Source organism: Coturnix japonica, chromosome 2 (assembly GCF_054131305.1).
Source record: "Coturnix japonica strain WE chromosome 2, WE-NBRP24, whole genome shotgun sequence".
NCBI classification, from domain to species: domain Eukaryota; kingdom Metazoa; phylum Chordata; class Aves; order Galliformes; family Phasianidae; genus Coturnix; species Coturnix japonica.
In genome coordinates this window covers 42,911,946-42,925,206 of record NC_140664.1, presented here as the reverse complement: position 1 = coordinate 42,925,206, position 13,261 = coordinate 42,911,946, and the positions used below count along the sequence as shown (strand labels likewise).

Here is a 13,261-nt window from a genome sequence, read left to right as displayed (position 1 = left end):
TTGTAAGATAAATACAACATCCTGTACTCTGCTGTCCCCTCAAACAATGGTGCACACAGTAACCATTGAAAACAGACTGTTGCCCCGATATTCAAGAACTTTTTTCCTAGTATTGGTCACAAAGGGAAGAGCAAACAGTGAAACACAGTACGCATGTTATCTCTGCAGCTTGAGATCACGGTGCATTTGATGCCTCTTGAAGATTAAATCAACTACACGCTGGCAGAAGGAATTATTCGCATCGAGTTTGCTATTTTGTGAATGGCATCACAGCCTATAGAAGGAGCTATGACAGGAATGTTTCTAACAACATCTCAAGTAGGAAATTCCAATTTCCCAGCATTGGGAACTAAGGCTCCTACTAAGCCTTCTGAAGATACAATTGAATTTGCAGGGTTTTTTTAATTATTACTTTAAAAGAAAATGCATGACCTTCCATCACATAAATCCAGAAAAGCCAATCAAGAACATACCAAACATTTTTCCTTTTAGTCAACTTGCACTTAAACATCTGCAGTGATTAATGAAGCTTTGCACAGAAAGACTTTCCTGTGAAATAGACTTTAAGAAGTAAAGAAGTCAAGCAGTAGCTGCACATGACCTCGTTAAGGTAGAAAAACACTAAGCACTCAAAATATGATGCTAAGTATCAACACAGATAAGTACACAAAAATACTACTTTTCTTTATGAAAGCAATGGCTGGCAGTCACAATCACATTCAAATCAATAGCTTTCCCAGTTTATCCAGGCTAAAGAAAGAAAACAACTCTAACACAAAATACTTCATCTGAAAGCAACGGCTTTAGGTTAGTTAAGACATCACCACTGAAATGGTGAAGTTTAATACTTCATTAGTATGTTATAAACTGATTCACACCTTCCTTCTGATTTAAAGGTTTAAGACCTTAAAGACTCCAGATTTTTTGTCTTTGATATGGGCACCTGAAACCTGATGGCTGTTCGTCAACCAACACCATGGTACTACCAGTGTAATTTCCCTGCCTCTTCTAAGAATACAACCAGTACTTGCCTCTGCACCATCAAACCTACAGCTGGGAAAAGTTAGTACTTCCTTATTTTAGAAGCAGGACATAGAAACGAAAACAGTGCCTCAGTTAAAGCCTAAAGAAACCGGAAAACCCTGACTTAAGTCACCAAAGGCCAATCAAATGACTCCAGCCTCAAAGTCATCTCTAATTACCTTCCTAATTTCTCTGCCTTATGTTCAAACCTTGTATTCATATCTGTATCTTACGGACAAGGCTTCCTTCTAAACAAAGGGTAGTTTTTGTTGTTCTTACCCCTTACCATAATCATTTGTTAGTGAAAACTGATTATTCCCAGCTGCAGAACACAAGGTGAAAGCACAAAGGCAAAAGCAAAGTCAGATACAGCGATGATGCTCTCCACTGGTTGATACTTCATTTACTAAGTAGGAGGAGAAAAAACAAGATCACATGGCACACCAGCTTTGATTTCAACTTCTGTCTTATTAGGTTTGGCATTTGATTGCTACTCAAAGTAGTGAAGTGGAATGACTGACTTTGCACAATCTCTAAGTCAAATGAACAGGCAGTAATTTCTTCAAAACCAGTAAGAATGAGGAAATGTACGGTCAGCAAATACACCTGCTGCCAGAGCACAATTATGTTAACCTGGAAGCCTAAGAATTGTCAGTAATATCACTTCTGCCTAAATGATTTTGTCACCTACCCAATTATTTTCCCCTCCTCTTATCAAAACATGAGTTCTAGTTGAAGAACTAGAATATAACTCACCTCCCTTCCACATTAAGAAACCCCGGAATTCTAGAAGCAGTGTTCTGTAGAGTAGAGCACACAGGCATCTTACCCAACTTAAGCAGAAGTTCTTTTGGCTTATACATATTGCCAGTTTTTCTCTAGAGGAAAAAATGAGAGCTAGCAAATAAAATAGCTCATTTCTATAGCTCCAGGATGGAAAGACTGTACTTCATTAAACCTGAAAGCGATTTAGTAATCATGATGCAATTCCAAGGCAAGTAAGACCTACAGGAGCTTGAGCTAAAGCTCACAATTCAGTTAGACATAGTTGCAAGTCACTTATAAAACCACAGTGTCAGTCAGACCCTCCCCCATTCTTCTTAACTCATCACTTCATAGACAAATTTTAAGTTGTATATAAGATTTAACTCCTTATTTTAACAGCTTGTTCTAACACACACCTCTCTCAGATACATTGCTTTCTCTCAGAAAACAGAAGTAATGCATTTTGCATTAATATCTTAATGCAATATCACAGATTGCATTAAGAAAGCTAAAAAGCTTTGTTTTGAAAACCTGAAGACATTTAAGACATTTTGGTTCTACAAGCAAAAAGCACGACCCTGAACTGCTTGGAGATGCTATGTTCAGAATTCACACTAACAGCTTGTGGAGTATGAGCAAGGCTGAAAATAGACAAGAGCCTTTTAGTCAGAGACAAAAGCTCTTCCAGGAAGCAGATTAATCCATTCTCTTCGTGAGAAAGCCTCAATTCTTAATGATATCTCCAGCTCCAAATTCAGTGAACTTTACGGGCGAGGGAGCAATAAAACAAAACACAGCACACATACCCCATATCAACAGCTAAGCTTTCACTGCACAGCTCTTAATGGGCAATTTCTACTGCTCTCTACTAGTGTTAGCAACCGTAGGCCCAGTTATCAAAAGTTGTTATGACTGTTGCCAACGTTAGCAAAGGAAAAGTTTCAGGCCCTAATAAGTTTGTAAATTGACTGGCAGTTTTCAGCATTGTGTGTCTACAAGCTGTTTAGAGGATGGTCTGTTCTGGAAAAGAGGCTCAGAGGAGACTTTGTGGCTCTTCACAACTATCTGAAAGGCAACAAGCGATAGGATCTGCTGTGCATCTACAACTCAGCTGAAACCATCTTCTAAGAACTGGCGTAACAAAACATCAGTATTGTCAGATTTCATAACAAATAAAGGCTAGTGAAGAAATTTCACACATTTCCAGTTCTAGCATCGATGGCAGCATCCAACATAAAGATAAATATGCAAGGTGCTAGCATTACTTCATTTTCAACAACATCTCAACATCCTGCCTCGTGTTCTGTGTACCCTGCTATCTGTGATAAAGGCACGGGGCAAGCACAACCAGCACAAACTCTTTGTGCTACCTTCCAGCCCTCTCCTACCTGAACAATCTTCCCCATCTACTCTTACTCTTCCATCCCATGGCTTGAGAGGTTTCCATCCCCTCATAAGACAAATGCATTCTATAAGCATGCTGGATTCTGTCACCTACGCTGCAGAAGATAGCACTTGTTGCACTGACAGGTCACAACAGTCACAGCATCATAGAATGGCCCTCAAGGATCATCAAGCTCCAACCTCCATATCCAATACTAGACCAGACTGCCCAGGGCCCCATCCAACCCGGCCTTGAACACCTTCAGGGACGGGGCATTCACAGCCTCTTTGGGTTTATTTATGGCCCCATATACAGTCAACATAAATATATTACTTCCAAATTTTCAAATGGAATGTGTAGAGTCACAACCAAATACACGACCATCTCTCTCTACCAGACTTCCATAAGCCCCCTCTTACCAGAGAGAAATACCCCCCACTTCACAGCCACGCCTCATTCATGTCATTGCTTTTTGGCAATCATTTTTAACAGCTGTTTTTATTGCTCTTTTTTTTTTTTATGTTTTAATCAAAAAACCATTAAAAATTAAAATGTTCCCTTGCTTTCTATACATTAGCTATAGTCTGTATGTAATTAGGGCTGCTCCAAAAAGTAACACCTCATTTTATGGTGGTGATGGTATGGCAGTAAAGGTACCTTCCCACCCATATCCTGCTATATGCTGTTATAACGTGACAGATGGCAGCAGAGGGGCAGTCTGATAGAATGGCATCTGGCATGGAAGCGTGTATGAAGCAAAGGTGTGTCACTGAATTCCTCCATGCAGATAACAACAGCAATCATTGACACCTGCTGAATGTCTGTAGAGACCAACCAATGGATGTGAACAGTGAGGCAGTGGGCGGTGTATTTCAGCAGCAACTGTGGTCCACCAACACTGATGCAGATTGTTATAAACAGGGCACACAAGCTCTTGCCAACCACTGGTGTAAACTTAGAGCTAATAGTAGTGACTGTGTTGAAAAAGAATGTCTTGTAGCTGAGAATGTTGTCTTCTGTAGCTGAGAACAGTGCTATTGTGCTCTTTTTATTGGTTGCTGTCTCCATGGACATAATTAGGAGGCACTACTTTTGGAGCAACCTTTGTATATGTAGACCGAGATAATCCTTTACTTAGTGCAGACCAAGCTAGCCAAAAGGTTTGGGCACCCATGTATCAGAGTAAGTAATCAATTTTCCTCTTCTCTCTCCAATAGGAAAATTCTACATCTAATCTATCTCATCTACCATCGCAAATTAAACTCAATGAGCTTACCAGCCGTCCTGGTTTCAGCCCGAGCACACCAACGTCTGGTTGTTGCTGCGTGATGGAGGCACACCCAGGGCCAGGCCACTCCACAGGGCAGAGGCACCACCTTCACAGCACAACAGCAGGGGTGGGGCAGAGCCAGCACAGGTGCCAGAATAAGGCCAGTGTCATTCCATACCACACAACACCACACAGAACATTAAAGGTGTGGGTAGGTGACCGAGCCAGCTGCTGCTTGCCAGGAGGGCTGTGCAGCATCAGTCAGCAGGTGGCAAGTAATTGCACTGCAGCTATATATACTGGTATCAGTGCTTTCCTGTTTCCATTTTATCTTCTGTCTTAGTAAATAGGTTTTATCTCAAGACACTAGCTCTTGTTTCCAGTTCTCTCCCCCATCGTGCCCAGCAGGAGCAAGCTCACAGCTGTGTGGTGCTGAGCTTTCACCTCAGGAACTTAGCTGCCCTTCAGAATAAAACCTCCAAATCTACAGCTGATTACATGCAGGAAGCTTCTACTGCTTCTCTATAGCAGATCACTTCCAAAAGGTAAAGGCTCAGGCTGCAGATACTTGTTGACCATGTTAACATGGCTACAACACTCAGAACTATGCATTAACTCCAATGAATGATGACTTTGATTCAGTGAATTTTATTCTCCACCACAGAGCATCCACTGAATAATGATATTGCTGAGGAACAGCAAACTGCAGGTTTCCCAGAGAATCACAGAATGACCCGGGTTGGAAGGGACCTCAAGGATCATGTAGTTCCAACCCCCCTGCCTGGCAGGGCCACCAAACATACACCTTTACTAGATCAGGTTGCCCAGGGCCCCGTCCAACCTGGCCTTGAACACCTCCAAGGACGGGGCATCCACAGCCTCCCTGGGCAGCCTGTTCCAGGGCCTGACCACTCTCCTAGTGAAGAAATGTCAGATGTCAGAGTACCCATCCCTGCAGAGCCAAAAGCCATTTATCTGGCTGTTGTGGGCAGGAAGCAGGCAATGGGGGTGGCTCCAGATGTCACCTCCAACCTCAACCCTTCTGGGAAGTCATGTAACTGGTCCTCAGTGAAATAATACTAATACTTCCACTGTGTACACAGCATTAAAATACCAAAGAAACCGATAGACGTTGTCAGGAAGTGTTCCAACCCCCCTGAATACACTTGTGCCTTGTCTTTCAACTCATCTATGGATACAATACTATGTAGCACTATCTGAACTGCACAAAGCTTTTAGGAGGAAAAGACCGAAGTATTAGAAACCAATGACTTAACTAGTTTTTTGTTAATATTACAATTCATTAATTTTGGAGGAAAAAAAAAACACAACCCACCACCCATTCCACTTGTGCTTCCAGACCACTCATAACCTAGAAAGCCTTTATTTCTCCAATGTCTCCTACAGAGGTTTCCAGACATCACATCTTTACATTATCTCAGCCCACATAAATGAAAAAAGAGAACTCCATGTTTGCTACTTTTACACAGGGCTTCCCATTTCTCCAGTCTAAGAAATGTAAGAGGCAAAGCTGAAACACAGAGATCAACAGCTGGATTTAAGTTAGAGCCTGTAATAAAGGGATTTTAAGTACTGTCCCCATGACATTGCATTGTATAAATATTTACAGGGAGTGGCAATCTTTCAGTAAGCTAAAAACAATGAGTTACAAGATTTTGAGTATCAGAATAGACTTTGACCTGTGCTTTAATGAGAACATGGTACTGATCCTGCAGCAATTCTCCCTCAGCAACATAGGAGGAGAACTGGACTGAGCAACTGCTGCAAGTCCAGATCATCTCTGGACTCTCGTAACTAAAGACAGACCTCAACGTGATGCCACAACACAGGTGAGGCTGTTTGGATACCCATCCACACCAACAACCTCACAGAAATACAGTAAAATAAAACAACCGACCTGACTAAAGACACACTGTAAGAGAACAAATTGTCTCAGCACAGCAAGACACCAAGATCTCCACGCTACTTCTCCTTTTCACAATGATCACGTTTCAGCTCTTGTTCAACCCCTGTTTATCAGGGTGTATGTTTCAGCAGACTATCAAGGAAGATAGTACTATTTGTACTTGTTTTATACCAACTATAACTGGGTGTTGTCTGGATAGTGTTTACAGTCGTACCAATATTGTCTCATCAGCCTTCTGGCTTTATTTCCACTTGAATGACTGAACAAATTAAGGCAGAGGCAGAATAGTTTGCAACCATTTTCTCCCTTTATTCTCAAAGAAGGAAGTTCAGCTTTCCACTGTCTCCACTGACAACTGCAATTTCTTGATGACAAAGGAGTTTCAGTAAACAGCACCATGTTCAGTAGAAATAGGGGTTTTTTTTAATACATGTTTTGGAACCTCTCAAATTCAGTTTGCATTGAGATAAACATCTCAGTATTCCTCGGTGGGAGCCCTAAAAACAATCACTTGATCTTCAGATAGTGTTGAAGTACATCGTAGGGAATGTGCTAACAGCACAGAATCACAGAATTGTAGGGGTTGTAAGGGACCTCTAGAGATCATCGAGTCCAACCCCCCTGCCAAAGCAGGCTCCCTACACCACGTCACACAGGTAGGCGTCCAGGCGGGTCTTGAATATCTCCAGAGAAGGAGACTCCACCACCTCCCTGGGCAGCCTGTTCCAGTGCTCCATCACCCTCACCGTAAAGAAGTTCTTGCGCACATTCGTGCGGAACTTCCTATGCTGTACTTTCATCCCATTACCCCTAGTCCTGTCCTCACGCACTACTGAAAAGAGACCAGCCTCACCACTATGGCTCCCACACCTCAGGTATTTATAAACCTGGATCAAATCCCCTCTCAGCCTTCTTTTCTCAAGGCTAAACAGACCCAGTTCCCTAAGTCTCTCCTCATAGGGGAGATGCTCCAGGCCCTTCACCATCTTTGTGGCCCTCTGCTGGACTCTTTCCAAGAGATCCCTGTCTTTTTTGTACTGGGGAGCCCAGAACTGCACACAACTATGAGGCTCCCAACATCATCTGCTCGTAGAGCTTCTAAATATTCATGACATTCTCAGTGAGTGGCTCCCAAGCGTATCATCTTCCTCAAAGAAGTCAAAGACTTCCAGCCCTGCAGGTTGATTTTCAGTTTGTCCAATGAACAAATTCCACGTGTTTCCATCTTCCTTTCCACCGCCTCCAAGAAATGAAAATACTCCACAGTTGCCAGGGAAAGAATTTTGTTTACAAATGTTATTACTCCAGAAGAGCACTCATCATCTATTAAAAGTTTAGGGCTGTTTCTTCTTTCCCATTCCTCTTGCTGAAACACAGCTCAACACCGTCTTTCCATTATCGTTCTTGATTAAAACTTTTAATAGCAAAAATCTACACGCCCAAAGCCTCTATAGCTTTACAAGCAGAGAAACTGGCCAAGTTCTTGTTGTATATTCTTGTATACGATGTGCCATACACTGTGAATAAAATGCTAACATCCTGATAGTCCCACTGTTTTTACTGTTACTCTCTAGAGGTTTGCATGATGGTAGGAAGACCCCTAAGAGATGCAACCTGAAACACAAATCCACCGTGCAACTGTTCTTCCAAAGCCAACTTATAGTTGCACCCTACCTTAAGAAAGGTAAAATATCATTGATTTCACAGCAACCTATAAGCCATAAATCATAGAGGTAAGAAGGAAGTATTAACCCACAATCACAGTAATAGATAGAAAGCTTGGACTTCTTGCAGACCCAGAATTTTACATCACTCATCAGTCTCATTTTAGATCCTACTAAACAGTGAAAACATTTTGGAGCTGATGAACTGAAAATGTCCAATTCCTGCTGCTTCTGTGCAGGAGCTTCATCAGCAACCACTTATAGGCTTGATATTTTTCAGACTGAGATCATCTAAAGTCTTAATCACCTACTCATGTAGCTGACTGAATATCGGAGTTACTCAAGCACTCACATAAAATGTGAGAAAGACTCTTTGGGGGTTATCTCCTTCTTGACTAGGAGAGTGGTTAGACCCTGGAACAGGCTGCCCAGGGAGGTTGTGGATGCCCCGTCCTTGGAGGTGTTCAAGACCAGGTTGGACGGGGCCCTGGGCAACCTGATCTAGTAAATGTGTATGTTTGGTGGCCCTGCCAGGCAGGGGGGTTGGAACTACATGATCCTTGAGGCCCCTTCCAACTCGGGTCATTCTGTGATTCTGTGATTAACAGAGCACAAACAACCCCAAAGAGCATTTTCATGAATTTACTTTACAAATCAAGCACGGGCAGCCTCAGGCCAACAAGCCCTTCATCCATACATAAATTCTAGCTCTCCCTTCCCTGCTCTCCAAAAAACTGGAAGCATGTGAACTCCAAGAGTTTAATTGGGAACACGGAGATGAAAGAAACCTGGTTTTATTCCAAAGTTGTTGGAAAACCACACTCGGTGAATACTACATTTTACTGCTTAATGACATCAATGAAATAATGAGCTCAAGATAAAGAATAATTACTTACGCTGCCCTTAACGCTATTTATCACAGCTACGGTGCTCCCAGTACCTGGTTACCACACAGCTCTGTGTGACAACTTCACAACCTTACCAGACCTTTTCAAGGCTAAAACTCCTAGGGCCTGATTTTGAGGAAAGCCCTACATGATGCTGTAGCCCATACCTGACAAAGAATGCAGGTTCTGGCCTCCTCATGGCTCACTGTGAAAGAATCACAGAATCATCAAGGTTGGAAAAGACCTAGAAGATCATCTAGTCCAACCATTACCAATACTTCCCAGCTAAATCATATTCATCAACACCATATCCAAGTGTTTCTTGAACACTCCCATGGTCGGTGACTCCACCACCTCCCTGGGCAGTGCATTCCAATGCCTGACTACCCTCTCTGTGAAGTAATACTTCCTAATGTCCAGCCTGAATCTCCCCTGGCGCAGCTTAAAACCATTCCCTCTAGTTCTATCATCGATTACACGAGAGAAGAGGCCAACCCCCAGCTCACTACAAGCTCCCTTCAGGAAGTTATAGAGAGCAATAAAGACCCTGCCTATGCCTTCCCAGCCCAGCACTAAATCAAATACATTAGAACTGAAATGATGCAAACTGAGTTATGGACAGTTGCAACTTGTAGTCAGTATTTTTATTACAATTGCTTATTTTTCTCCCATTTTCTCTTACTCCCTTCTCCCTCCTATGCCTCAGCTCTCTGCATTTCCTTCCTGTGTCATGTAAACTGAAGTTACATAGACCCAGGTCTGCCTTCTCTGACAGCTCTGTTGTCACAGCTCTTCTCCCACACCTTCCTGAACCCATAACACACTTTCCTTTGTAACAGGCCTTCCCCCACCTCTTCCTCCAGTCACATTATTGTTCTCGTACCAGTACACATATAAATTTAGGATACTTCCAGCACACAGCAACTACCTTGGGACACAGACACAAAAACAAACGATCACAACAGCGCTGTTCAGATCAGTCCATATTTCTCTAGCCTAAAGAAAAGGGCTCACCTCACAGAGGTACCTCAGGTGCAGCCCTAATACACCTACGTTTTTCTTCCTTTAAAAACTAACCATATAGATTTTGAGTTTAAATAGAAGCCTAGAGCTAAGAACAATGCTTGCAGTGTGAATAATGCTAAGAAGAGACGTAAGGTGTTTTGAGTCTTTAGGAAAGGGTTACACGCTTCTATTCTGAGGAAAAAAAGCCTTAGAACTGAGGAAAGATTTAAAACAAGAACAATACAGCCACCAAACCTAAAGTTAACCCACCAGATGACTCCTGAAGAAGCACTTTGTAAAACTGGCGTTATTGTAAGACATTACCTGTAACGGGAGGCTAACAATAGTAGTTCTGATGACTATAACATGTGAAACTGCTATTAAATGAATACTCAAACGTATGCCAAAAACCTCAGAAAAGTGATAGAAAAAACTAACTTTAAAGGTCATTCTTAAGACCTGAGAGGTAAAAATATGTTCCGAAACCTAACAGAAGCTTGATAGGAAACATCCCAACAAGTTCATTCCCAACCTGACTACAGTTCAGCTCCAAATAGTGATTAGCGTAACTAAAAAGGAAGTAAATCCTTAAACTACTGAGATCAAGGAGCACAGTTAAAAACTGGACCAATCTGCTACTTCCTGAACTTAATGCATCGTGGAGAGCTGGACGTACATAAGGATGTGGTGCTCAGGGATATGATTTAGTGTAGGGTTGTTAGAGTTAGGGTACTATGGTTAGGCTGTGGTTGGACTTGATGATCTTCAAGGTCTTTTCCAACCTGAGTAATTCTATAATTCTATGATTCTAACTGCATGCTTTCTATCTGCAGCCTCTTCAGTACTGCTGTGGGAAAGCCTCCATAGCAGGGCCAACACTCACGAGCAGACTGAGTCACAGTTACTATACAATCCCAGACATGATTCTGTGCCCCTGACTTCTATCAGTACACGCTGGGTGTAAAAACATATGATTTGACAGTGCTGGCTTAAGCCATCACAATGGAGTAAGCATATCCTATGTATCATCTCTTTTCTCATCAGCTGTGGTTCAGAGATTAAAGATATGTAAACTAGAAGCAAAGCAGCAAGTTGCCTGGAAGATGCAGTGATGTCTTGTCTTGTGGCAACAACATCCACAAGGTCCTGCTTCGGTCCAGGGAGGTAGGTCTGACCTGTCAGCACCTCAGCATCACCAATCAACCCATCAGCATCACCAATAGTGGAGAGGCTGGTCTCTTTTCAGTAGTGTGTGGGGACAGGACTAAGGGTAACGGGATGAAACTACAGCATAGGAAGTTCCGCATGAATGTGTGCAAGAACTTCTTTACAGTGAGGGTGACCAGAGCACTGGAACAGGCTGCCCAGGGAGGTGGTGGAGTCTCCTTCTCTGGAGATATTCAAGACCCACCTGGACGCCTACCTGTGTGACGTGGTGTAGGGAGCCTGCTTTGGCAGGGGGGTTGGACTCCATGATCTCTAGAGGTCCCTTCCAACCCCTACAATTCTGTGATTCTGTGAGTCAGCTGAACAGAGAGCATGCTGCCGTGAACCTGTGCACAGTCATTCATGAGGTTTTCATCTCCCCACTGCTTTATGCTCAAGCAAGCTACATGCTAAAATCCATGCTAAAGAGCATGAAGAATGGCTATTAAGAACTATCCCCTCCTCCAGTCCCCTCCCCTAAATGTCAGAGTTCACACTAGGAACAAACCCCATTGACATGTTCTCTTTGAGACAGAAGGGGGACATGGGGACCCACCTACACACTTCCGATCTTTTATCACTTCCTACAGAGAATCTCACTAACTTGGCATGAAAGGGAAACCCGCGCTACTTGAGGATATCTTTAGGCATATCCAAGAATCCATCCGCATCCCAAACTGGTTGGATTTCACACATGTTTTGATACTTGATACTTTTTATAGCCAGAACTGAAGCATCACCCACTTCTGTGCAAGCAACTGTCAAACAGCGTAGAGTTGATGTCAGGAAGTGTTATGCTTGCTTGCTCATGACAACACTGAAAGCACCGGAAAGCCACTGAGCCATCAGGTGTGGGAAACAGGGAAACAAGTAGCAGGGAGCTGAGAACCTCAGACCTAGCACAGCATAGTGTGCACTTAGCCCTTCTGCTTTGAGTACTGCCCCACCTGCAAGGGCACCATAATCCTTCAGCATTAAGAGAACCATAGAAACAAAATAATGTTTTTGGAAGGGACCTCATAGCCCACCCCGTGCCATGGGCAGGGCTGCCCCCCAGCAGCTCAGCTGCCCAGGGCCCCATCCAACCTGGCCTTGAGCGCCTCCAGGGATGGGGCACCACAGCTTCTATGGGCAGCTGTGCCAGCACCTCACTCGAAGAGGACCTCGCTCAGTGGATCACAGCGAGGCTTTGTGCCTGCACACAAGATGGGCACAGGGCCACAAACGAGGCGGGCAGGCGCGATACAGTGCCACCAGGCAAGGAAATACAGGAGAAGGCCCCAGGGCGCATCGTCACCCCTCACTTACCAGCAAACAGTCCACGTTCACTTCGGATTTGGGATCCTTTAAAGTCCCGTCGATTTTTTCAAACCGAGACTCAAAACTCTCACCGGTCGACATGTTTCCGACGATTAAAAAAACTTCCCTTATTCCAGATCAAACGTTAAAAACGACGAAAAAAAAAAAAAAAGGAAAACATATAAAAAAAAATTTAAAAGGGAAAAAAAATCCACCCAAAGCAGGAACCAGCACGCACAAAAGCCAAACCGCAGAGCCTACTCGGTGCTGCGGCTCGCTTCCTGCGCAGTCCTTTCAATCTCGGCGGTCTCCGGCCGAGGGAGGAGCGGCCCGCGGTCGCTGCCGCCGCTCACAGCCCGGCCGAGGCTCCCCGCGCCCTCCCGCCTCCGCGCGGGCCCCCGTGCCGCAGCGGCCTCATTCCCGCGGCCGGGCAGCAGCGCTGGCAGCAGCGTAGCGGTTCCTCCTTCTCGTTCTGCAGCGGGAAGCACGAAGAAGCAGCGACGAGTCGGAGGGGAGGAAGAGAGGGGGAGTTCAGAGCGGCTCAGCAAGGCGGGACAGCCCTCCCGGCGCCTCAGTGCCTCGGTGCCTCAGTGCCTCCGGCTCGCTCCGTCCATGGGGCTCGCCGCCCCTCTCCTGGGCCGTGCCAGCAGCTCCCCGCGGCAGCGCTTCAGCGGCGGAGAGGCGATAACGGCATCTTCCTTCCTCTTCTTCCTCACCGCGGCTCCTCAACCTCCCGCGAGTCCGAGCGGCGTGAGAGGCAGGAAGGAAGGAGGCGGCTTAAGGGGAGGGCAGAGCGCGAGGTCCGGCTGCGAGACGAGCCGCGAACGGCAC

At 44.5% G+C, this 13,261-nt stretch overlaps 1 protein-coding gene across 4 annotated transcripts in view; it reads right to left on the bottom strand.

Moving 5' to 3' along the window:
- ROCK1 (Rho associated coiled-coil containing protein kinase 1) overlaps positions 1-12,602 on the bottom strand; it is a 67,893-nt gene extending 55,291 nt beyond the window's left edge. For all 4 annotated transcript variants that reach the window (XR_014943409.1, XM_015855292.3, XM_015855291.3 and 1 more), the window contains exon 1: positions 12,440-12,602. Coding sequence is in view for 3 of the 4 variants with exons in the window: in XM_015855292.3 (XP_015710778.3) it covers positions 12,440-12,532 (93 nt within the window). In the remaining variant the exon portion in view is untranslated. The remainder of the gene's footprint in view (positions 1-12,439) is intronic.
- Positions 12,603-13,261: the final 659 nt, after the last annotated feature.